The sequence below is a fragment of the Molossus molossus genome, unplaced genomic scaffold (genome assembly GCF_014108415.1).
Source record: "Molossus molossus isolate mMolMol1 unplaced genomic scaffold, mMolMol1.p scaffold_m16_p_16, whole genome shotgun sequence".
Lineage (NCBI taxonomy): Eukaryota > Metazoa > Chordata > Mammalia > Chiroptera > Molossidae > Molossus > Molossus molossus.
Genome location: NW_023425351.1, coordinates 11,388,778 through 11,414,514, shown reverse-complemented (window position 1 = coordinate 11,414,514; position 25,737 = coordinate 11,388,778). Strand labels below are relative to the sequence as shown.

The 25,737-nt window shown below is 35.2% G+C and overlaps 1 protein-coding gene and 1 pseudogene across 3 annotated transcripts in view; one reads left to right on the top strand and one right to left on the bottom strand.

The window, feature by feature from the left end:
• The window catches only part of ATP6V1H (ATPase H+ transporting V1 subunit H), a 174,606-nt gene that overhangs the window by 106,436 nt on the left and 42,433 nt on the right, over window positions 1–25,737 (top strand). For all 3 annotated transcript variants that reach the window (XM_036263933.1, XM_036263932.1, XM_036263934.1), the window contains 2 exons: window positions 2,097–2,222; window positions 24,237–24,338. In XM_036263933.1, coding sequence (XP_036119826.1) covers window positions 2,097–2,222; window positions 24,237–24,338 — 228 coding nt within the window. The remainder of the gene's footprint in view (window positions 1–2,096; window positions 2,223–24,236; window positions 24,339–25,737) is intronic.
• LOC118631827 lies at window positions 6,831–8,131 on the bottom strand (annotated as a pseudogene).

Here is a 25,737-nt window from a genome sequence, read left to right as displayed (position 1 = left end):
GACTGATGCTTTAACCACTGAGCCAAACAGGCCAGGGCTAAAAAGATTACTCTTCAGAAATACATCTTTCTCTGTAGGTGGATTGGGTTTGAGAGTCAGGCTGACTCCAGTTTGAATTGCTTGGCCTCTTTTTCCACATGTGACTTTGAATGAGGTTCTTGACATTTTAACATTTCAGTTTTCCTTTTGGTGAATTAGCAATAAAAATTCTAATCTTTAGGATTGTTGTTAGGGTCAAGTGTCCAGCAAATGCCTTCAGTATAGTAAGTGTTCCAGAAATGTACTTACCAGATTATTCAATGCAGCCCATAATCCCAATGCCCAAATGCTTTTATAGAGACTGAAGAAGGAAGTATCATCCATATTAGTGGCTTTTAATGGAGTTTTATGGAGGGGGGAAATGATTTTTGTCTTTCTATAATTTGTTGATTGTAATCTAATAGGCTAGCAATAGGCTTTCAGTTTTACAAATTCTGTTATGTTTATTTAAAAAAGCTTATCATCAGTTCCTCTATAATAGTCCTTTAAGATCCTTTAAAAAATATATAAGGCTAGTGATAATTAGTTTAATAAATTATTTAATGTACACTGGCTAATTATTATTTATTGATTTTTCATGTGGAAGTTGGAAATTTGAAAAAGATTTCTATTTTCAAAAAGCTAATAGGATGATGGGTACAGTTGAAATTTTTTTTTTCTGTTGTAGGTTTAGGATATTACTGTTAACAATATTAGTTTACTTATACTGACTGAGCTTACAGTCAGGTAAATTACTACTTTATTTAAACAGGATACTCTAATCAACCATTAAATCATGGTTATACTGAATTATTATTGGATATTAAATGGCTAATACTTTAAAAACTTTTTACTTGAAATAAAGTTTAGGCATGTCTTGTCACTGTGTTTATTCACTGGCTAATTGAATAATGAAGTAACTTGATACACTGAATGATAATTTAATTAAAGCATTGCAGTTTGTTATATTTAGAGATTTTTCTTTTTAATTAAAATATAGTGGGTTAATTCTGCCAATGAATGACCTCTTCACGGTTGGTAATCACAATGTAATATATTGTGCAGAGAAGTGTTTTTGTTTTTGTAATGCAGTATAGTTGTTTATGATGTTTAGAGTATAATATTTGGATATACTATTTTATTTTATGTTAAAGTAACATACTTTTACATAAATTTGTATTAATGTATCTAGTGGTCTGGAAAATACAGTATATATATATATTTTTTTTTATCCTCACCCGAGGACATTTTTCCATTTTTTGTTCAGGTAGAGTGGGAGGGAGAGAGAGGAACAGAGAGAGAGAGAGAAACATCGATGTGAAAGGAACATATCGAGTGGCTGCCACCCGCACAACCGACCAGGGCCGGGGACAAACTGCAACCGAGGTACGCGCCCTTAGCGGGAACCGAACCCGGGTCTCTCAGGACCGCAGGCCGACACTCTAACCGCTGAGCCAAACCGGCCAGGGCTGTTTTTTAAACCCTTACCTGAGGAAATGCTTTTATTGATATTTGGGAAAAACAAAGGGAGAGAAAGAGAGAGAAACATTGATTGGTTGCCTCCGGTATGCTCCATGACTGGGGATCAAACCCGCAACCTACATATGTGCCCTGACTGGGAATCATACCAGCAACCTTTTGGTGTGTGGGATGATGCCCCAACTGAATTAGGCAACTGGCCAGATCGCAAATACAGTATTTTAAGTGGCAAGGTAGAAACTGTTCTAGATTATCAGATATTTTACTGATATACATGTATGTATACATATGTTAGAGTAGGGGTTTTGAAAGCAATTGCTCCTTTTAATATCTCATGACAAGCATTCAAATTTGACAGGAGTACTGGACCTTAACACCCTGAATAAATTTCACATGATTTATAAAGCTTAGTTAAGCTGTTTAACTTTTAAAGTGTTTAAATTTACTTAAGTTCTTTAAGCTGTTTAGTGATATTTTGCTAATGTACAAAGGATGGTCAGTCTTTGTAGTTAAATCATCAGTGAAGATGTTTTATTTTGCTTAATTTTGAGGATCCTTCAGGTCCTTATAAACTCTGAATTCTTTAAAAATTTTTATAGCTCATTTGATGAGTACAGTTCAGAACTTAAATCTGGAAGATTGGAATGGAGTCCCGTGCACAAATCTGAGAAATTTTGGAGAGAAAATGCTGTGAGGTTAAATGAGAAGAATTATGAGCTCCTGAAGTAAGTTTTAAATTCCAATTTACACTCTAATACCTGTTGTTCTGTATCTTCACAAACATGTTTGTCACTCTTTAAATTTTAGATATTCTGTGGTTTTCATTTATATTTTCTTTCTCATTAATGTGGCTGAATACCTTTTCATATGCTTTTTGGAGGTTTGTATGTCTTTTGTCCAGTAGAAATGCCTGTTGAAGTTCTATATTTTTTTATTTTATGAGTTCTATATGTATTCTGAACATGAGTTTTTTGTATATATTCATCACAACTACTTTTTTCTTTGTCACATAATCGTTTCTCTCTCTAGTTTATTTTTTTAATTAAAATTTTTTAAAACATCTTTATTGTTTAAAGTATAACAAATGTTGCCCCTTTTTTTCTCCCATTGACCTCCTCCTCCCCACTCCCACCCACCTCCTGCCTTCCCCACACTATTGTCTGTGTCCATTGATTATGCATATAAGTTCTTTGGTTTATCTCTTCCCACCATCCTCTATCCCTCTTTCCTCTGAGGTTTGTCAGTCTGTTCCCCACTTCCCTACCTCTGAATCTCTTGATCGTCAGCTTATTTTGTTCATTATATTCCATAAATAAGTGAGATTGTGTGGTACCTGTTTTTCTGACTGGCTTATTTCACTTAGCATAATACTCTCCAAGTCCCTCCATGTTGCCTCAAAGGGTAAGAGATCTTTCTTTCTTACAGTTGTACAGGATTCCATTGTGTATATGTGCCACAGCGTTTTTATCCACTTATCTACTGATGGGCACGTGGGCTGTTTCCAGATCTTAGCTATCGTAAAAAGTGCTGCTATGAACATAGTGGTGCATATATTCTTTCTGATTGGTGTTTCAGGCTTTTTAGGTTATATTCCAAGAAGTGGGATCACTGGGTCCAGTGTCTATTTTGATTCTTGGTTTATTTTTTGACTGGATTGTTTTTATTATTTACTTGTAAGAGTTCTTTATATATTTTGGATACAAGTTCCTGATCAGTTATATGATTTACAAACATTATCTCCCAATTTTTTGTTATCTTTTCACTTTCTTGATAGTGTCTTTTGAAGTATAAACATTTAAAAATTTGAAGTCCAATTTAAATTTGGTTCCTTGTGTTTTTGATGACATACCTAAGAATTCATTTCTAAAACTAAGGTTATGAAGAATTACTCCTATGTGTTCAGTAATATTTTTTAGTTTTAGCACTTACATTTAGGTCTTTGATTCATTTGTGAGGTAAGGGTCCAACTTCCTTCTTTTGCATGTGGCTCTCCACTTGTCTTAGTAACATTTGTTCTTTCTCCATTGAATCATTGTGGCATTTTTATTGAAAATCAGTTGACTGTAAACACGCATGTTTATTTCTGCACTGTCAATTCTAATCTATTGGTTTATATAACTATCCTCATACTAGTACCAACCTGTCTTGATTACTGTTGCTTTACAGTATGTTTTGAAGTCCAGCAGTGTGGGTCCTCCACTTTCTTCTTTGTTTTTGACTACCTTAATTTGTCAATCTCTTATTGATGGTTTATAATATTGTTGCCAGATTTTAATGTTATAAACAATGCAAAAATTACTATGTATACACTTACTGTAACCTTTAAAATTAATAGACTTTAATTTTCAGAATAATTTTAGGTTAATAGAAAAATTGAGGAGAAAGTACAGTGAGTTCTCACATAATCTTTATTTCCCCATGACAGATTTCCCAATATTTTTTTTTCATTTTTGATATATCTTTATTGTTGAAAGTATTACAGATATTCTTCCTTTTTCCCTCCCATTGACATTTCCCTACTCACTCCTGCCCCCCCCCTCACCACATTGTTGTCTGTTTATGCATGTATGCATATAAGTTTGATTTATCTCTTCCTGTCCTCTCTTCTTCCTGAGGTTTGTCAGGTTGTTCCCCACTTCCATGTTGGTGGATCTGTTTTGTTTGTCACCTTATTTTGTTCACTATATTCCAGATAAATGAGATTGTGTAGTACTGTCTTTCTCTGACTGGCTTATTTCACTTAGCATAATACTCTCCAAGACCCTCCATGTTTTCTTAAAGGGTAGGAAATCTTTCTTTCTTACAGCTGCATAGTAGTCTATTCTGTATATGTAACATAGCATTTTTATTCACTCCTCTACTGATGGACACTTTGGCTATTTCCAGATCTTAGTTATTATAAATAGTGATAATAAAAACAGGCACATATATTCTTCTGACTGGTGTTTGAGGCTTCTTAGGATATATTCCCAGAAGTGGAATCAATGGGTCAAATGGCAGTTCCATTTTAAATTTTTTGAGGAAACACCATATTGTTTTCCATAGTGGCTTCACCAGTCTACATTCCCACCAGCAGTGTATTAGAGTCCCCTTTTCTCCTCACCAACACTTGTTGTTTGATGATTTGTGGATGGCGGCCATTCTGACAGGTGTGAAGTGATACCTTATTGTTGTTTTAATTTGCATCTCTCTGATGATTAGTGATGATGAGCATTTCTTCATATGTCTCTTGACCATTTGTATGTCCTCTTTGGAGAAGTGTCTATTCAGGTCCTTTGTCCATTTTAAACTTGGATTGTTTGTCTTCCTTTTGTTGAGTTGTATGAGTACTTTATATATATTGGAAATTAACCCCTTATTTAATGTAGCATTGGCAAATATGTTCTCCCATACAGTGGGTTCCTTTTCATTTTGATCCTGGCTTCTTTGGCTGTGCAGAAGCTTTTTGTTTGATGTAGTCCCATTTGTTCATTTTTTCTTTTGTTTCTTTTGCCCTAGGTGATGTGCTGGTGAAGAATCTGCTATGTGAAATGTCTGAGTTTTGCTGCTTATGGTTTCTTCTAGGATTTTTATGGTTTCATGACTTAAATTTAAATCTTTTATCAATTTAGAATTTATTAAGCTTTTTTTTGTTGTTGTTAATCCTTACTGGAAGACATTCTGGCATTGATTTTTTAGATAGAGATAGAGTGGCAGGTAGGGAGGGCAGGAGAGAGAGAGAGAGAGAGAGAGAGAGAGAGAGAGAGAGAGAAACATCAATGTGAGAGAGACACATCAACTGGTTGCCCTTTGCACAACCCTGACTGGGTCAGGGATCAAACCTATAATCCAGGTATGTGCCCTTCATGGAAATTGAACCCACTACCCTTTGGTCCATGGGCCATAACTCTAACCACTGACCCAAATTAGTCAGGGCTGAGTTTATTCTTGTGTATGGAGTAAGCTGGTGGTCTAGTTTTATTTTTTTTTAATGTACCTATCCAATTTCCCCAACACCATTTATTGAAGAGACTATCTTTACTCCATTGTATGTTCCTTCCTCCTTAGTCAAATATTAATTTGAGTGTAATGGTTTGGGTCGATTTCTGGGTTCTGTTGTTTCATTGATCTATATGCCTGTTCTTGTGCCAGTACCAGGCTGTTTTGAATACAGTGCCTTTGTAGTATAACCTGTTACCTGAAACTGTGATCCCTCCCACTCTGCTCTTCTTTTACAAGATAACTGTGGCTATTTGGGATCTTTTGTAGTTCCATATAAAATTTTAGAGTATTTGTTATAGATCTGTTAACTATGCTATTAGTATTCTAATAGGGATTGCAGTGAATTATAGATTGCTTTGGGTAGTATGGACATTTTAATGATGTTGATTCTTCCAATTCATGTACATGGTATATACTTCTACTTTTTTATATCTTCCCCTATTTCTTTTTTCAATGCCCTATAATTTTCTGAGAACAGGTCCTTGGTTCAGTTTATTCCCAGGTATTCTAATTTTTTGTTGCAATTATAAATGGGATTTTTTTTATTAGTTTCCCTTTCTGAATGTTTATTATTGGTGAATAAGAATGCCATCGACTCTTTTATTCTTTTTTTTTTAACTTTAAACAAATTTTTATTACACAAAGGTCACATAATTGGATATTTCTCTACTTCATACACAATTATTCTTACTCTCCACAGAAAGGTTGCTTCTTAACTTCTCATTGGTTGATGGCAAGCACTAAAACCCTGATTTTATCAGAATAGTACTAAAAATGCCTCAATGATTTAAGTTGAAAGCAGTACATTGGTACATGGCTCTTGCACTTAGTTATCGGGAATGTACAAATGTATTTTTATGCCCTGGCCAGTTTGGCTCAGCGGTTAGAGCATCGGCCTGCGGTCCGGAGAGACCTGGGTTTGGTTCTCGCTAAGGGCACGTACCTCGGTTGCAGTTTGTCCCCGGCCCTGGTTGGTCGTGCGGGTGGCAGCCACTCGATGTGTCCCTTCACATCGATGTTTCTCACTCTCTCTCCCTTCCTCTCTCTCCCTCCCACTCTATCTGTACAAAAAATGGAAAAATATCCTCGGGTGAGGATAAAAAAAAAAGTCAAATGTATTTTTATTCAAAAATACAAAATAAATTATCTGTAGGCATGGACAGTGACAGCAGTAAACCACTGTATTGTCAACTGAAACCAGTAACTGATGGTTATAGTGATTTTCTTGAACATCAGCCAGCCTTTTCTTCAGTCATTTCCTTCAACTGTCTTTTCTGAAGTTATAGGTGAAGAAGACTGCCTTGAGCTTCCTCTCAGGTTCTCATTAATGATGGTAAAGCACCGTTCTAGGATTAGAACATACCGCCACACATGCCACCTCCTGTTCCACCCATCCCACCCATTCCAGGGTCTTTCTCTTCTTTAGGAATTTCTGTGACTACGACTTCTGCTGTTGTTAACAGAGAGGCTACTCCAGCAGCATCTAATAAAGCAGTTCTTACAACTTTAGTTGGATCAATGATTCCTTTTTCCACCATATTCACGAAATCTCCAAGCATAGCATCATAACCAACTTCTGAGGAACTTTGCATGATTTTCTCAACTTTCAATGATCTCTCAACACCTGCATTTTTAGCAATAGTCATTGCAGGAATTTTGAGTTCTTTTTAAATAATTTCTATACCAATTTTTTTATCTTTATTAGCTGGAGTTAATGAGTCCAAGGCTGGAATGCACTGAAGCAAAGCACAACCCCCACCCAGAACAATGCCTTCCTCAACAGCAGCTCGGGAAGCGTTGAGGGCATCTGTTACTCTTTCTTTTCATTCACTTCAACATCACTTGTTCCATCAACCTTCAGCACAGCTACTCCATCTGAGAGCTTTGCCGGCTGTTCATTTAGTTTTTCCTTTTCATATTCACTAGTTGTAACATCTAACTGCTCAGTGATTTCTTTAATATGTTTTTCAACTTGAGCCTTGTCGCCTTTTCCTTTCAAGAGCATGGCATCATCTTTGGTCATGATGACTTCTCCAACTTTTCCTAAATCATGAGGCAGAACATCTTCAAGATTTAGAGTCAATCCTTCTCCAAACACTGCACCACCAGCAGCAATAGCCACGTCTTTAAGCTAGTTCTTTCTATTGTCACCAAAACCAGGAGTTTTGACTGCTACAACCTGAAGACCAACTTTTAGTCTATTCAAAACAAGTATACTTAGAGCTTCCCCATCAACATCTTCAGCAATTATGACCAAGGGCTTATGGTGAGAATTGGCAATTTCAAGAGCAGATACAATGGACTAAATGCTGGAAATTTTCTTTTCACTCAATAGAATATAGGCATCTTGGAATTCACATTTCTGACCTTTTGCTGTATTAATAAAGTATGGAGAAATATAACCTTGATCAAACTTCATGCCTTCAATAATTTCTAATTCATCATTCAGTGTTTTTTCATCCTTTCTTCCAACGTTTTTCATTGAGTCAGAAATTATGTTGCCAATTTCTTTGTCTCCATTTGCAGAAATTGTAGCAACCTGAGCTATTCCTTCAGGGGTTATCACAGGTTTAGATTGTTTCTTAAATTCAGAAATTACTGCATCAACAGCTAACATCACATCTCTCCTGATTTCCACTGGATTAGCTCCTCTTCCTCTCCCTCTCCCTGTGCCTCTCCCTCTCCCTGTGCCTCTCCCTCTCCCTGTGCCTCTCCCTCTCCCTGTGCCTCTCCCTCTCCCTCCTCATTTCACCTTCTATTTTGTTTTTTATTACCTTAAATTATTCATGCCATTTCTTTCTGAACTGTATTATTTATGTTGAGAAATCAGTTGATAGACTTTTGGGAGCTCCTTTGTAGTTTACCCATTGTTTTCCTGTTACTACCTTTAAGGTCTCTTTGTCTTTAATTTTTGGCATTTTATTTATGATGTGTCTTGTCATGGCCCTTTGTGGGTTCTTCTTGCTTGTAGTCTGTGTGGTTCTTTAACTTTTGTGACTTTTCCCCTTCACTGAGGTAGGGATGTTTTCTGCCACTGTTTCTTCAAGGAGGTTGTAGCAAGTTATCAGATGTAGAATTCAGAGCAATAATTATAAGGATGCTCAAAGCGTAAAAAAAGATTTAGAAACAATGAAAAAGAAATAATTGCAATGTAAAACAACCAATCAGAAATGAAAAATGATATAATGGAATTAAAAAATACTCTGGAAGGAATAAACAGCGTATTAGAGGAAGCTGAGGTTCCAGTTGGCGAATTAAAAGACAAGGTAGAAAAAAAATCACTCAGTCAGAGAACCAAAAAGAAAAAACAATTAAAAAACAGGAGGACAGTTTAAGAGAAATTTGGGTCAATATGAAACATAATAACATCTGCACCATAGGAGTACCAGAAGAAGAAGAAGAGAATTCTCTTGTTCTTTCATTTGGGACGACTCTTCTTCTTCTTCTCCTCCTCCTCCTCCTCCTCCTCCTCCTCCTCCTCCTTCTTCTTCCCCTCCTCCTTCCCCCCTTCCTCCTCCCCCCTCCCTCCTCCCTCCTCCCTTCTTCTCCCTCCCTTCTTCTTCTCCCTTCCTTCTTCTTCTCTTTTTTTTTTTTTTTTCTTTTTTACCATTTTGGCTGTCTTAGAGTTTGGAGCCTGCCAATATCTCCCTGTGGATATCAACGATCTGCAGTTTGTGACTCCTTCTGCAGAGGTTGGATATTTATGGAAGGGCCTAAGCTGAACACTAAGTTCTGGTTTTACTCTTCTAGGGTTGAATACAGGTCTGCAAACACTCAAAGCTTCCAGAGTTATGCCTCTTCCTGCAGGCTCCCTGTTATACTCAGTCATTTAATTAGCCTCAGTTCTAGTCCTCAGCTGATGTAAATTTCACCCGGCTGGCAGGGTAAGAGGATTTCCAGCAGGTGAGGCAATTGCTTCCCCCAGATATAAAGCTGCTTTGATGGGAAAACTGTGCCTGAGGAATATGGTTTCTGCAGCATAGGGTAATGACTCAGCACAGCCACCCAGGCAGTGCCTTTGCAACTCTTTCCCCAGAGCCACAAATCCCAGTGTCTGCTAGCCAGGCAAAGCCTCAAAGCACCCAGAGATTTGTCTCTGTCTGCTAGCTGGCTGTTAGTTGTAGGGCTGACATTCAGCTTAATTTCAGGTGGTTCTGAATGATAGTTGTGTTGTAGTTTAGTTGTAATTTTGATGTGGTTGTGGGAGGAGGTGATACCGTGTTTACATACGCCACCATCATGACCTGAAATCCCATATTTTTGTTTTATTCCAGTTTGGTCCTAGGAGAAGGTCAGTGCAGCTTCCATGCAGTTCACCGCCATTTTTCCCCCCAGGTTTCCCAAGTTTTAACATCTTGCCTTAGTATGGTACATCTGTTACAATTGATGAGCCAATATTTATATATTAATTTAACTGAAGTCTGTACTTTATGTTAGGGTGTATGATTTTTGTTGTACAGTTCATTCTGTTATATCTTGTATGGATTTTGACAAATGCATAATATTATGTATCTCTAACTACAGTATCATTAGAGACTAGTTCCACTGCTTTAAAAATTTCCTTTGTTTCACCTGTTTATTTCTCTCTTCCTTTGTCTCCTTAAACTTTCGATAATCACTGATCTTTTTACTATCTCTATAGTTTTGTGTTTTTCAGAATATGATGTTCAGTTTCAGCATTGTTTGTTGAAAATATTATCTTTTCTCCATTGTATAACTTTTGTTCCTTTGTCAAAGACCCGTTGACCCTATTCGTATTCATCTTTTCTGGGTTCTCTATTTTGTTTCATTGATCTGTTTGAATGTTCTTTCACCAGTACCATATACTGTTGATTACTATAACTTTATAGTAAGTCTTGAAGTTGGATAATATCAGCCCTCTGACTTTGTTCTTCTCCAGTATTTTGTTGGCTAATTCAGCTTTTTTCTTCTCTGTTTAAACTTTAGAAACTTTATAAACTTCTCTGTATAAACTTGTTAGTAGGTACAAAATAATTTGGAGGGATTTTGATTGGGATTACATTGCATATATCGATGAAGTTGAGAACAATGGACATCTTGAAAACATTGAGTCTTCCTATTCATTAGTATAGAATATCCCTCCAATTTTTTGGTTCTTTGATTTTTAAAATCAGTTTCATAGTTTTCTTCACAGAGAACTTGTGCATATTTTGTTAGATTTATACCTAACTATTTCATATTTAGGGGGTGCTAAGTAAATGATATTATGTTTTAAATTTTAAATTCTATTTGTTATTTGTTCATTGCTGGTATATAGGAAAATAATATACAAAATGTGTCCTGCAACCTTGTTATACTTATTAATTTCAGTTGTTCTAAAATTGATTCTTTAAAATTTTTCTACTTTTACTATAATGTCCTCCACAAACACACAAAAAGACAGTTTTATTTCTTCCTTCCTAGTTTGTATATCTTTTATTTCCTTTTCTTGCCTTATTGCATCAGCAAGTACTTCTATTATAATGTTGAAAAGGAGTGGCGAGAGGACATCTTTGCCTCATTTCTGACCTTAGAAGAAAGCTAGTTTCTCACCATTACACATGATGTTAGCTGTAGGTTTTTTGTAAATATTCTTTGTCAAGTTGAGGAACTCCATCTAGTTTTAATTTGCTGAGAGTTTTTATTATTAATAGGTATTAAATTTTGTCAAATTATTTTTCTGCATCTATTGATATGATCATGTGATTTTTATTCTTGGTCTGTTGATGTGGTGAATTACATCAATATATTTTAAAATATTGAACCAGCTTTGCATACCTGGAATAAATTTGAGTTGGTTGTGGTACATGTCTTTTTATAGATTGTTATATTTGATTTGCTAATATCTTGTTGAGGATTTTTATATCTATATTCATGAGTGATACTGTCTATAACCTTTCTTGTAATGTCTTTGTTTAATTTCGGTGTTTTGGTGATTATGGCTTCATAGAATGAGTAAAGAACTGTTTCCTCTGATCTATTTATTGGAAAAAATTGTAAAGACTTGGTATCATTTCTTACTCAAGTGATCAGTAGAATTCACTAGTGAGAACATTGGGTCTGTAGCTTTCTGCTTTGGAAGGTTGTTAATTATTGCTTCAATTTCTTTACAGATATTGCTTCAATTTATATAACATATATTCTCTGGTGGATATCTATATGGATTATCTAGTTTTCTTTCAGTGAGAACTATGAGGACAGCCATCTGGCTGGGACTCTAGGAGTTTTTATTGTTCAAACTATGCCTGGCTCAGTCTCCAATAATTAGTGTTCCTGCTAGTTGACGAATCCAACAGCAGCTTCTACTCCCATTTGACTGTGAGTCTTTGTATCTGTCTGTCTCACTAAATTATGAGGCAGTTGTTTGCCCTAAGACTTTAGTTCTCTCTTGGATCTAATGAGGAGGTAGTGATTTTCATTGTTAAACTGTTTCTTCTTGTGATGATGAGTGAGAGCATTCAAGCTCTTTACTTACTAAACTGGAAACCAGAAGTCTGTTTTTCTTTTTCAAGATGTTTTTTACTATTCTGGGTCCCATTTCCTTTCATATGAATTTTAGAATTACCCTGTTAAATTCTACAAAGAAGCCAGTTGGGGTTCTATTAGGGATTATGTTAAAACTAAATCAATTTGGGGAGTATTGTCATCTTAACAATATTAGTAGTCAGATCCATAAACATGGGATGCTTTCCTATTTATTTAGATCATACTTAATTTTTTTAAATAGTGTTTTATAGTTTCCAGAATATGTTTTTTATTTTTTGCTAAATTTATTTCTATTTTTTTCTTTTTATGCTGTTTTAAATGGAACTGTTTTCTTAACTTTATTTTTGAGTGTTCATTGCAAGTTTATAGAAATAAAATTGATATTTTATATTGCTCTTATAGTCTGCGATCTTTCTGAGTTATTTTTATTAGTTCTAATAAAATATATTTAATAAGTGGATCATTTTTCATTTTCTGTATACAGGACTGTGTCATCTATGAAAAGAGAGAGTTTTACTTCTCACTTTCCAATTTTGATGCCTTTTATTTATTTTTTTTTGCCTAATTTACCCTCTAGAATCTCTGCTATACAAATGATTTACAGAATTCTTTATTTTGTTTAATCATTTATTTGTCTATTCTTGCTCAATACTACATTATGTTAATTGCTATACTTTATAGTAAGTCTTGATATTTAATACATGAGCACTCCAAATTTGTTGTTCTTCTAAAGTGTCTTGGTACCTTTTGGCTTGGTGAATTTATAAATGCATTTTAGAATAAACTTGTCAACCAAACTGTTCTAGTAGAATTTTGGTTGGAATTGAATTTATACTTCGATATAGGGGGAATTAATATTTTTACATTTGGTGGTCTCCTATCCATGAACATGGGATATCATATATATATATATATATATATATATATTATATATATATATGATCATATATATGATTTTCTCTAGATAATGGTATTGTCTTTTCCATCCTTTATTAGATTTATTCCTATGTATTTGAGTTTTGGCATTCCTTTCAGTAGTACCATTTAAATTTTTTGTTTTCTATTTCAGCATCAATAGAGCTTTTTATGATGATAGAAAAAGTTTATGTTTGCTATTCAGTACAGTACTGAACTAAAAAGAACTTGAAATGTAGCTGGTGTGACTGAGAAACTGAATTTTTTGTTTAATTCCTATCAATTTAACGTTAAATAGATTATGTGGCTAGTGACTGTCATATTGGGCAGCACAGTTTGAGTCAGGTTTGTAGAAATATTGATAGAAACAGTTCTGTGTTGCAGATTAGGTTGCCATTCAACTTTCCTCACTGCTAGCTTGGTATTTAGTTTTCTCTAGTTATTTGGCATTTTGTTTCTCTGACTTTCCACTTTAATATTTTTTTACTATTGTTTAATTTTTCATATTGTACTATCTTGTGGGTTTATGTTTTAAAAAGAAAAAAATTATTTCAGAGTAATTTTAGTGAGATATCAAAAAGAAGCAGAGGAGGTTGTCCAATAAACATTTTTAGGCAGTTGTATTTCTGTTTTTTAGACTTTGTTTTCTGCAAATTACCCCAAATCATACATTATTATTTAAATAAAGTGTGACAAACCAAAGTGAATGGATGATGGATTCTGGCAGGACTGATGGGAGAATGGGTAGAGGGAAGGAGTGGATTATTTTTTCAGCATGCTACTCTGAGTTTTTAACAACAAAACAAGCTCAAATAATTTTTTTAAAAAACCCAGTATTTGGAGAACTTGAATATAATGGAGGGTGCTTTCTACAAATTATTATTAAAGCATTTCATATATTTTTAGTATGATAGACTTAAAGAGCCTTTTGAAGTGCATGTTTTGTTTCTAACATTAGGTATTATAATTTATATTGGATTCTTTAAATCACTACCTTTGTTTGACCCTTTGTGATATTTCTGAATAACTAGAAACAGTGGGATGTGGCACCTGTAGTTTTATTCTATGCTAATGTGATGAGAAATTTGAAGCTTTTGATTGTCTTTAGTTTTCATTACCTTAAATTATCTGCATGGGAATGATTAACAGAAGGGACATACTAGTGCTGCCCTTCAAACCAGCTGATCAAATAGATAGAGATGGAATCTTTATTTTATTCTGCTATTTTAAAAGCACAGTGCTTCTTTTTATCTGTTTAGAACTGCAGTTATGTAAGGCGGTAACCTATTTTTCACGTAATTCCAAACTTAGCAAGTATGTGATACAAGTTCATTTTTTTTTTTTAATCCTCACCCGAGGACATTTTTCAATTTTTTGTTCAGATAGAGTGGGGAGGGAGAGAGAGTGAGAGAAACATCGATGTGAACGGATCACATCGAGTGGTTGCCACCCGCACAACTGAACCAGGGCCAGGGACAAACTGCAACCGAGGTACATGCCCTTAGCGAGAACTGAACCCGGGCCTCCCTGGACTGCAGGCTGACGCTCTACCGCTGAGCCAAACTGGCCAGGACACAAGTTCATTTTTACCTCTATCACTTTTGAGTATAATAGTTTTCAAAATATACTTTGTAATCTTGTATGTGATAATTTTGAAACAAGCATGTCATTTGAATAAGAAAATATTCTGAAATACAGGAAACCATGCAGATTATAATTAAGAGAAAAGCAAAAGCTGAGGGAGCAAGTTTATAAAATTGAGGAAAAATATTTTGAAAGAGAACAAGGGCAAATATGTGGAGTGATCAGTTAGAATAATAATGTAAGTTCTATTTGGGATTTGAATAGAAACTTTTCAGTATTATATTTCTAGCAAATATAGTCAACAATTACATTTGATCTAATTCTAGAGCTGTGATATGTTGCTGTTTCTATCCCATTGTCTGACAAAATCTTGGCTTGTGGTTAAGTGTGGTAATAGAAATTTGGATTATGATGAATCCAACTATATAACAACTATATTCAGGAATAAACTGGAGAAAACTTTCTCTCTGCTTACCACAAGAATCTCTTTTTTCGAACCCATTCTGAACATTTTTATTGGTGAAATAGAAAGCCTACTTAGCAGATTTACAGATAATAACATAAATATATTTTTACTGTTGTAGAGATATTCAGCAGACTAAATGGCCCTAAAGATAACCATTAAAATTATTTCTGGGTTTACTAGGAGATTTGACTAGAAAGTCTGTGTGATTTCTTCTAGTTCTAACATTCTTTGATTCTAAGACTATGCTTTTAAATGTTTGTGGAGATCCTGTTAAAATGCAGATTCTAACTTAGTAGGTCTAGGTTTGGGTCTGTGATTCAGTATTTTTAATAAGTGGCTGAAGGTTTCTCTGCCTACCGTTTTCTGCCATTACCTCAGATTGTCAAATACCTAAACTCTATAAACAATGGGAAGCAATGACAAAGAACCTATTATCAATCTAGGAATAATTTCATTATGAAGTAATTCCACATGTTCTTCCAGACTGACTGGAAAATCATTCTCTGTCACCAACTACTCAACTCTGTCCTTGTAGTACCAAAGTAGTCATGGACAGTGAGCAAACTAATGAATGTGGTTGTGTTCCCATAAAACTTTATTTATAAAAATGGTGGCTGCTGAATTTGGACTTCAGCTCTGATTTGCTGACTTCTGGTTTTAGATATTCAGAACAACTGTTCTGTTATGATTTTAAAGACTCCCATGTTAATATTATTTTCTTATTGTTTTATAAAATAATTTCTTAATAAAATTTCAAACTAAAATGACCAAGTAATTTAATCTTTTGAAATCATTTAAATGTTTCACTTGAGTTAAATTAAACTTAATTTTAGAATAATTTGTAAGTTGGCCTTTTAAAAAGAACATAGTTAGAAATTTAAAAAATATAAATGTGTGGGATATTGAATTTTTTTTCCTAGTGTGTTTTTATATGCTTGGGTTGAATGAATCTTTATCAGGGTGTAGTTGTGCTTTGCGGGGGTATAGTCAGCAGATAATAATTCAAATCTCAGTTTTAATATTTGCTCTGTCCTTAGCAGATTTCCTAACTTCTGTGGGTCTCATTTCCTCATTTATGGATTGTTGTGAGGAATATGATTTATACAGAATTTGGAACTTGCATGTGTATAGTAAATGCTTATTCTGTTGTCCTCTATTATTTGGAAATTCAGATTTCCCAGTTAGTCTATAAGGTGTGGAGTTACTTTATAATGAAATGATTCCTGGATTGACAAGAAGGTTCTTTATTAGTGCTTTCTGTTGTTTATTCTTTAGCTATTTGACAGATTGACATGGTGATAGAAAAAGGTAGGCAGAGAAACCTTGAGCCACAGTCTTAGGTGTTGCTCCAGAAACTAAGCAAACTTCATAGATTCATACAGATTCTGAACAAAGTAGAGTTTTATTACTTTTAAGTATCTGCTTTAATGTAAATGATATGGGCAAAGATGGTTGTGATTTAAGTTGTTATGTAGTAGAAATTTTAAGAAACACGTTTTATATTTTGTAAATAAACAGTTTGTATGTGAACAGACAGCTAAATGATTTCCAACCTTTTTGTGTCTTAAATATTTTAAACAAATTTTTTTCAACTTAATTTTATTGTTCAATTTCATTTTTTAATTTTTCAGTGTTTTTTATTAATTTTTTTTTTTTTTAGAGAGAGGAAAGGAGAGAGAGAAAGAAATATCGATATGAGAGAGAAACATCAGTTGGCTGTCTCCTGCACGCCCCCTCACTAGGATCAAGCCTTCAACCCCGGCATGTGCCCTGACCAGGAATTGAATTGGGAACTCTCAGTCCATGGGATGACACTCAATCTACTGAGCCATACTGGCTGGGCTCAACTTAATATTAAATAGCAGTATAAGGGAATGTAACATCTTGAGCATCTTGGTAAATTAGGTAATTTTTTAAAAATTTTTTTATTTATTTTTTTGTTACAGATATTTCACCTTTTTTACCCCATTGGCACACCTCTCCCCACCCCACCCCCACCCCGTCCCCGGCTTAGTTGTCCATGTCCATTGGTCATGCATACATGCATATAAGTTCTGTGGTTTATCTCTTCCCACCCCCCCACCCCCTCTTCTGAGGGATGTCAGTCTGTGGCCTACTTCCATGTTTCTGGGTCTACCGTATTCCTCAGACTGTTATGTTCATTATATTCCGTATATAAGTGAGATCATGTGGTATTTGTCTTTTTCTGCTTGGCTTATTTCACTTAGGATAATACTTTCCAGGTCCCTCCATGTCGTCTCAAAGGATAAGAGATCTTTCTTTCTTACCGCTGCATAGTACTCCATTGTGTATATGTACCATAGCTTTTTTATCCATTCGTCTACTGATGGACATTTGGGCTGTTTCCAGATCTTAGCTATTGTAAATAGTGCTGCTATGAATATGGGGGTACATATATTCTTCCTGATTGGTGTTTCAGGCTTCTTAGGGTATATTCCTAGAAGTGGGATCACTGGGTCAAATCGAAGTTCAATTTTTAATTTTTGAGTTAACACCATATTGTTTTCCATAGTGGCTGCACCAGTCTACATTCCCACCAGCAGTGTATTAGAGTCCCTTTTCTCCACACCCTCGCCAACACTTGTTGTTTGATGATTTGTTGATGGCGGCCATTCTGACAGGTGTGAGGTGATACCTCATTGTTGTTTTAATTTGCATCTCTCTGATGATTAGTGATGTTGAGCATTTCTTCATATGTCTTTTGGCCCTTTTTATGTCCTGTTTGGAGAGGTGTCTATTCAGCTCCTCTGCCCATTTTTTAATTGGGTTCTTTGTCTTCCTTTTGTTGAGTTGTATGAGCACTCTTTATATATTGGAAATTAACCCCTTATTTGATACATCATTGCCAATGATGTTCTCCCATACAGTGGGTTGCCTTTCCATTTTGATGATTGTTTCTTTTGCTGTGCAGAAGCTTTTTAGTTTGATGTAGTCCCATGTGTTCATTTTCTCCTTTGTTTCTGTTGCCTTAGGTGATGTATCAGTGAAAATTCTGCTCCGTATGATGTCTGAAATTTTGTTGCCTACATTTTCTTCTAGAATTTTTATGGATTCACGGGTCACATTTAAGTCTTTTATCCATTTTGAGTTTATTTTTGTGTATGGTGTAAGTTGATGGTCTAGTTTCATTGTTTTGCATGTAGCTGTCTAATTTTCCCAACACCATTTATTAAAGAGGCTGTCTTTACTCCACTGTATGCTCTTGCCACCTTTGTCAAATATTAATTGAGCGTATTGCCTTGGGTCCATTTCTGGGTTTTCAGTTCTGTTCCACTGGTCTATATGCCTGTTCTTGTGCCAGTACCAGGCTGTTTTGGTTACAGTCGCTTTGTAGTATAACCTGATATCTGGTATTGTGATCCCACCTACTTTGTCCTTCTTTTTCAAGATTGCTGTGGCTATTCGGGGTCTTTTTTGGTTCCATATGAACTTTTTAAGTATTTGTTCTAGTTCTATGAAATATGTCGTTGGTATTTTGATGGGGATTGCATGGAATCTATAGATTGCTTTGGGTAGTATGGACATTTTAATGATGTTAATTCTTCAAATCCATAAACAGGGTATGTGCTTCCACTTTTTATATCTTCCTCTATTTCTTTTTTCAATGACCTGTAGTTTTTTGCAAATAGGTCCTTTACTTCTTTGGTTAAGTTTATTCCTAGGTATCTTAATTTTTTTGGCTCGATGATAAATGGGATTGTTTTTTCAGTTTCTCTTTCTGTGAGTTCATCATTGGTGTACAAGAATGCCATCAATTTCTTGACGTTAATTTTGTATCCTGCTACTTTGCCAAATTCATTTATTAAGTCTAGTAGATTTTTGATGGAGTCTTTAGAGTTTTCTACGTATAATATCATGTAATCTGCAAATAATGACAGTTTCACTTCCTCCTTTCCAATTTGGATCCCTTTTATTTTTTCTTCCTGTCTGTTTGCTGTGGCTAAGACTTCCAGTACAACGTTAAATAAGAGTGGCGAAAGTGGACATCCCTGTCTGGTTACTGTTCTTAATGGAAATGTTTTTAGTTTCTGTCCATTGAGTATGATGTTGGCTGTATGTCTTTCATATATGGCCTTTATTATGTTGAGATATGATCCCTCTATTCCCACATTGCTGAGTGTTTTTATCAGAAATGGATGCTGGATTTTGTTGAAGGCTTTTTCAGCATCTATTGATATTATCATGTGGTTTTTATTCTTCATCTTATTTATGTGGTGTATCACATTTATTGATTTGTGAATATTGTACCAGCCTTGCAGCCCTGGAATGAATTCCACTTGGTGATGGTGAATAATTTTTTTGATGTATTTCTGGATCCGATTTGCTAATATTTTGTTCAGGATTTTGGCGTCTGTGTTCATCAGGGATATTGGCCTGTAGTTTTCTTTCTTCGTAGTGTCTTTTTCTGATTTTGGAATTAGAATTATGCTGGCCTCATAGAATGTGTTTGGAAGTCTTGCTTCTTCTTGAATTTTTTGAAATAGTTTGAGGAGAATGGGTGTTAGTTCTTTTTTGAATGTTCGGTAAAACTCCCCCGTGAAGCCATCTGGGCCTGGGCTTTTGTTTGCTGGGATAGTCTTGATTACCTCTTCAATTTCCTTAGTTGTTATTGGTCTGTTCGAGATTTCTATCTCTTCCAGGTCCAGTTTTGGGAGACTGTGTGTTTCTAGAAATTTGTCCATTTCGCTTAGATTTTCGAATTTGTTGCCATATAGTTGTTCATAGTAGTTGTTAACAATCTTTTGTATTTCCATGGTTTTGGTTGTTACTTCTCCTCTTTCATTTCTGATTTTGTGCATTTGGGTTCTCTCTCTTTGTTTCTTGCTGAGTCTGGCTAAGGGTCCATCAATCTTGTTTATCTTTTTGAAAAACCAGCTCTTTGTTTCATTGATCCTTTGAATTTTTTTTTGGTCTCTATGTCATTTATTTCTGCTCTGATCTTTACTATTTCTTTCCTTCTACTTGCTCTGGGGTTTTCTTTTTGTTTGCTTTCTAATTCTTTAAGTTGTGAGGTTAAACAGACAATTAGAAATTTTTCTTGTCTTTTGAGGAAGGCCTGTAGTGCTATGAACTTCCCTCTCAGAACTGCTTTCGCTGCATCCCATAGATTTTGTGTTGTTGTGTGTTAATTTTCATTGGTTTCCAGGAAGTTTTTAATTTCTTTCTTGATCTCCTCGGTGACCCATTCATGGTTTAATAACATGCTTTTTAGCCTCCATGTGTTGAAATGTCTTTGCATGTTCTTGTTGCAGTTGATTTCTAGTTTCATGCCATTGTGATCTGAGAAGATGCTTGATATGATTTTAATCTTCTTGAACTTGTAGAGATTTAGTTTGTGTCCTATCATGTGGTCTATCTTTGAGAATGTCCCATGTGCACTTGAGAAGAATGTGTATTCTGTAGTTTTGGGGTGTAATTCTCTGTAGATATCTATTAAATCCATTTGGTCTAGTGCTTCATTTAGAGTCTCTGTTTCCTTGCCAATTTTTTGCCTAGAGGATCTATCCAGTGCTGTCAACGGGGTGTTGAAGTCCCCTGCTATGATTGTGTTGTTGTCGATTTCTCCTTGGAAATCCTCCAGAAGATTTTTAATATATTTTGGTGCTGCTATAGTGGGTGCATATATGTTTATCAAGGTTATATCTTCTTGTTGGATAGATCCTTTCAATATTATGTAGTGGCCGTCTTTGTCTCTAGTTATGGTCTTCATTTTGAAATCTATTTTATCAGATATGAGAATTGCTACCCCAGCTTTTTTTTGCTTTCCATTTGCTTGGAAAATTTTTTTCCATCCCTTCACTTTCAACGTATGTGTGTCTTTTGTTGTGAGGTGGGTCTCTTGTAAACAACATATAGATGAGTCATGCTTTCTTATCCAATCAGCTACTCTGTGTCTTTTTATGGGAGCATTCAATCCATTTACATTTAAGGTGATTATTGATATGTACTTATTTATTGCCATTTTTGTTTAGTGTGGTTCTATTTTTCTTCCCATTTCTACTGCTAATTATAGCAGTCCTTTTAACATTTCTTGCAGTGCTGGTTTGGTGCTAATGTATTCCCTTAGCCTTTTTATGTCTGGGAAGCTCTTTATTTGACCTTCTATTTTGATTGATAGCCTTGCTGGGTAAAGTAGCCTTGAATTCAGATTCTTGTTTTTCATGACTTTGGTTACCTCATGCCATTCCCTTCTGGCCTGTAGTGTTTCTTGTGAGAAGTCAGCTAAGAGCCTTATGGGGTTTCCTTTTTAGGTAACCTGTTGCTTATCTCTTCCTGCTTTTAGGATTCTCTCTGTCTCTTTAATTTTTGGCATTTTAATTACTATGTGTCTTGGTGTGGGCCTCTTTGGGTTCTTCTTAGTTGGGACTCTGTGCTGCTTGGACTTGAATGCCTTCTTCCTTCATAGGAAAGTTTTCTGTCACTATTTTTTTGAATATATTCTCTATCCCTTGCTCATTTTCTTCTTCGGGGACTCCAATTAGGTAATTTTTAAAAATGTATGTGTGTGTGTGTGTGTTAGTAAATCTTTATATTCTAAGTTATATCAAACAGCCTGGGTCAAATCATTTAAGCACTGTTGAAGGCATATAGAACTAAAGCGAAAGGGTTTCTTCATTGCTGTTCTATCTGAAACTCTTCCCAGTGGTAATCAAAGTCAATAGGTGTTCTTGTATTCATAGATACTGCATCTTTATCTAGTTTTTTTTTTTTTTTTTCAATTTATTGATTTTAGAGAGAGAGAGGAGGAAGGGGGAGACACACACACACACACACAAAGAGAAACAATTTGTTGTTCTAATTATTTATGCAGTCATTGTTTGCTTCTTGTGTGCACTAACCAGAGATTGAACCCACAACCTTGGTGTATCGGAATGTCACTTGAACCCACCAAGCTACCCAGCCAGGGTATATATTTATATATGTTACCATAGTAAATATATTAGTCTGTGACTTTTCTTTTTCACTATGACTTGGTGTCTTAACTTTTTTTTTTTTGGTATTTCGTCACTTTATTTCACTGAACCTCAGTTTACCTCTCTGAAAATAGGGAGAACTAATAATTCTAGTAGTAGGGATTAGATAAAAAGGTGGATGTCAAGCTGCTCTGTACACCAAGTTGTCATTTCAGAGGACAAGTTAGGCACTGCCGGCATGGAAGAAGAAACAGAAAACAGCCTAATGGTCTGCACTCTCTGGCCTGTTCTCTCCGTCAGTTTTCAAGATAGTGCACACAGACATTTTTGTGGAAATATGAAAATATTTTTATAGAATTGATTCTTAGACTAGTTGGATCAGGTGGTCTGTGTATTTTAAATTCAATTAGGGGCTGTCAAAATTGTTTTTCCCAGTTGGCATCACCATTGTATACTTAATTTGTTCATTTTTTTTTCAGCAAGTGTTTATTGATCATCTATTGTATGGTCAATACTGTTTTAGGTATTGCAGATACAATGGCAAATAAAACAAAAGTATTACTCTCATTACACTTACATTATATTTGGGAGAGAAAGACTAAACAAATAAGTCAAGTAAATATATAATATAGTGACAGGTGGTGATTAGTACTGTGAGAAAAATAAATCTGTAAGAGGGGATAGAGAGTGATGAGGGGGAGAGTACTATTTTAGGGCAATCTGAGGCTCTTAAGCAAGAGTTGACATTCGAGGTGAGAACTGAATAAAAGTATTTTCTCAGTATTCTACTGAGTTTAATGAACTAATTCTTTTTTTTTCATCCTCACCTGAGGATATTTTTCCATTTTTTGTACAGATAGAGTGGGAGGGAGAGAGAGGAAGAGAGAGAGAGAGAGAAAGAAACATCGATGTGAAAGGGGACACATCGAGTGGCTGCCACCCGCACGACCAACCAGGGCCGGGGACAAACTGCAACTGAGGTACATGCCCTTAGCAGGAACCGAACCTGGGTCTCTCCGGACCGCAGGCCGACGCTCTAACCGCTGAGCCAAATCGGCCAGGGCATGAACTAATTCTTTAAGGTGTTTATATATATTCATAAGTGAATGGCTATTGCTGGCATGTTTGAAAGCGATTTTATTTATATGTTAGCTTTCTACCTACCTATTTAAAAAATTATTCATTCTTATTGGCTATCATAGTTATGCTTTGCTTGCAGAATAAGGTGAGAAGTTTTCTACTTATTTCTTTGCCCTTGAACAGTTTTAATGACATAGGAATTAGATTATGATGGAATGGTCCTTGAATAATCACTACTGTCACTCACAAGGAAAGCAGTTCTTTCCCATCTAATTCTGAACCATGTAGTCCTTCTTCCTGGAGGTCGTTGAGGAGGCAGAAATTATGGTCGTGGCTCCAGGTCTCCAATAGAGGAAGCTTTCTCTGCTGTTGGTAGTTGGCTGCTCTTCTCAGGAGTCTCCATCAGACTCCAGCAGTATTTCTTTGCTCATAGGTTCCTCTGAAAAGTGTATGAGGAGGGCAGAGAAGTCAAGATTGTGAATTTAGGTTGCCTTTTCTCAGAAACATTCACTTTTTATGGATTCAGTTGTATGTGAAATTCAAATCTTTTGTGAGAGTTGGAGCAAGGGAGAAGAGAGATGTATGTTCAAGCTCAGGCTCCATCTTGATCACAGCTCAAAGTAATTTGTTCTTAACTACTAACGAAAGGTTTACAAATGATTTATTTTCAGAATATAATTAGCAAGCATCCAAAGCATTGGAAGATTCGACACTAATGTATAACAGGTAGATATACATTAAAGTAACATTGGAGTCGTCTTTCTTAAGGGAGCAGTAGAGGGAGTCCCTGCCATTTCAGGAATTGTGCATGGCATACATTGTGAATCTGAAATTAAGCTATTATATATGTATAAAAGTTTGAAAACTGTTAACTTATGTGTAACATATTAAGTGTAATGGTGAAATCTGTAAAAAATACAATTGTATTTATTTCTTTTTATTTTTTTTATCCTCATCCAAGGACATTTTTGCATTTATCTTCAGATAGAGCAGGAGGAAGAGAGAGAAAGAGAAACATCGATGTGAAAGAGACACATCGAGTGGTTGCCATCTAGAGGACCCCAACCGTGGCCAAGAACAAACCACAACCAATGTTTGTGCCCCTAGCAGGAACCGAACCTGGGGCACACTGGTCCGCGGGCTAACACTCTAACTGCTGAGCCAAACCAGCCAGGGCACAATTGTATTTATAAATGTGTATTTTCAGGCAGATATGAATGTTATGCCTATGCTCTGTTGTGTTGTATAGAAGAATCAAAAATTGATCTCTTTTTGGATTAAATTTATTTCAGAATTTTGACAAAACTTCTGGAGGTATCAGATGATCCACAAGTCTTAGCTGTTGCTGCTCATGATGTTGGAGAATATGTGCGGCATTATCCACGAGGCAAACGGTAAGAGACAAGCCATTAATATCATTTGAGTTTTCTGAAACACTCAATGTGCAATTCTAACTAATGCACTTATCTAAAATAGTACAGAGGAACTAATGGAGTATGTGAAATCAAGGTTACCAAAATACTGGGAATTATGACAAACCTAATTAAAATGGGTAGTATAAAAATATAAGTACACCTGTTTAAATACTATAGTGTAGTAGCCAACAGAGATCACATTAGAAAGTTCATATTCAGGGTTGTCTTTGGTTCCTATGATTTAAATTAATAGCTATTTTCTATTTTGATACCTCTGGTTATTTTCAACGGCTATTTGTAGTTACAGAGATGAATTAGACATTGTTATTAAACTCAGTAGGTTTATCATATAAAAGGAAATATAACACCTGAAAGAAAAGTTATAGTAGATGTATAATAATGGAATTACTGTATGTATTTCAAAGTAGTAAAAAAAGAAATTCATGTGGGAAGAGACAAGGCTTTACAGAGGAAGTGATGCAGGCCACATAATTTAAAATCACTTAGATTCATTAACAATGAAAAGATAGACTTCCTTTTGAAAAATAAGAGATCAAGATGCCAAAGGACTCTTTTTTGTTCTTTGGAAAAGCAGGACTATATAATGCCTTGGTTTGAATTGTTGCTTTTCCACTTGCTAATTGGTTTCCTAATTTATAAAATTGGGATGATAATTATATTCTTTTCTCTTGAACTTGATGTGAAGATAAAATGAATTAATCCAAGTACAGTAATTAGAACAGTGACAGTAGGTACATAGTAAGTTTTCAATAAGTATTAACTACTTTTATGATTATGAATGTTAATATTTTATATTTATTGAAGCTACCTATAAGGAAGACATATAATATTTATCTTACTTAATAACAGTATCATATAAACCCAGAACATCTTAGAATGTGAGGAAAAATTGGCAGAGCCACCATTGTAGTTGCAGACTTTAACATTCCACAAGTACTTCATGACTTTGTCTTTGTCCTTATTGTGTATAAATATTCAAACATCATATGACATGTTAATGGCTAGATGAAGATGTGTCCCTTTAAATGGAGAAACTACCTTTTTCCCCAAACTGTTCATGGTATCTATTATTTTATCTTTAGGTTGTTTTTTTAAATAATCTGATTTATTGTAGATCAGGCTGCCTTATATTGATGGATTCCAAAATGATGACAGTTTCACCAGTGCTGTGGGATATCATGCGTGTCACATACTGAGTTGTCAGAATTGACACTATTATATGGAGAGCTAGGTTTGGAGTAGCTAACATGCCACCACTTTGGGGTTTAGATATAAGAAGAAGAGGTTCTAATTCAGGTTCCTTGGAGTGAAGGAAATTGTTTCTCTTGCATTTCTTCTGGGTTGGAATGATGACCGT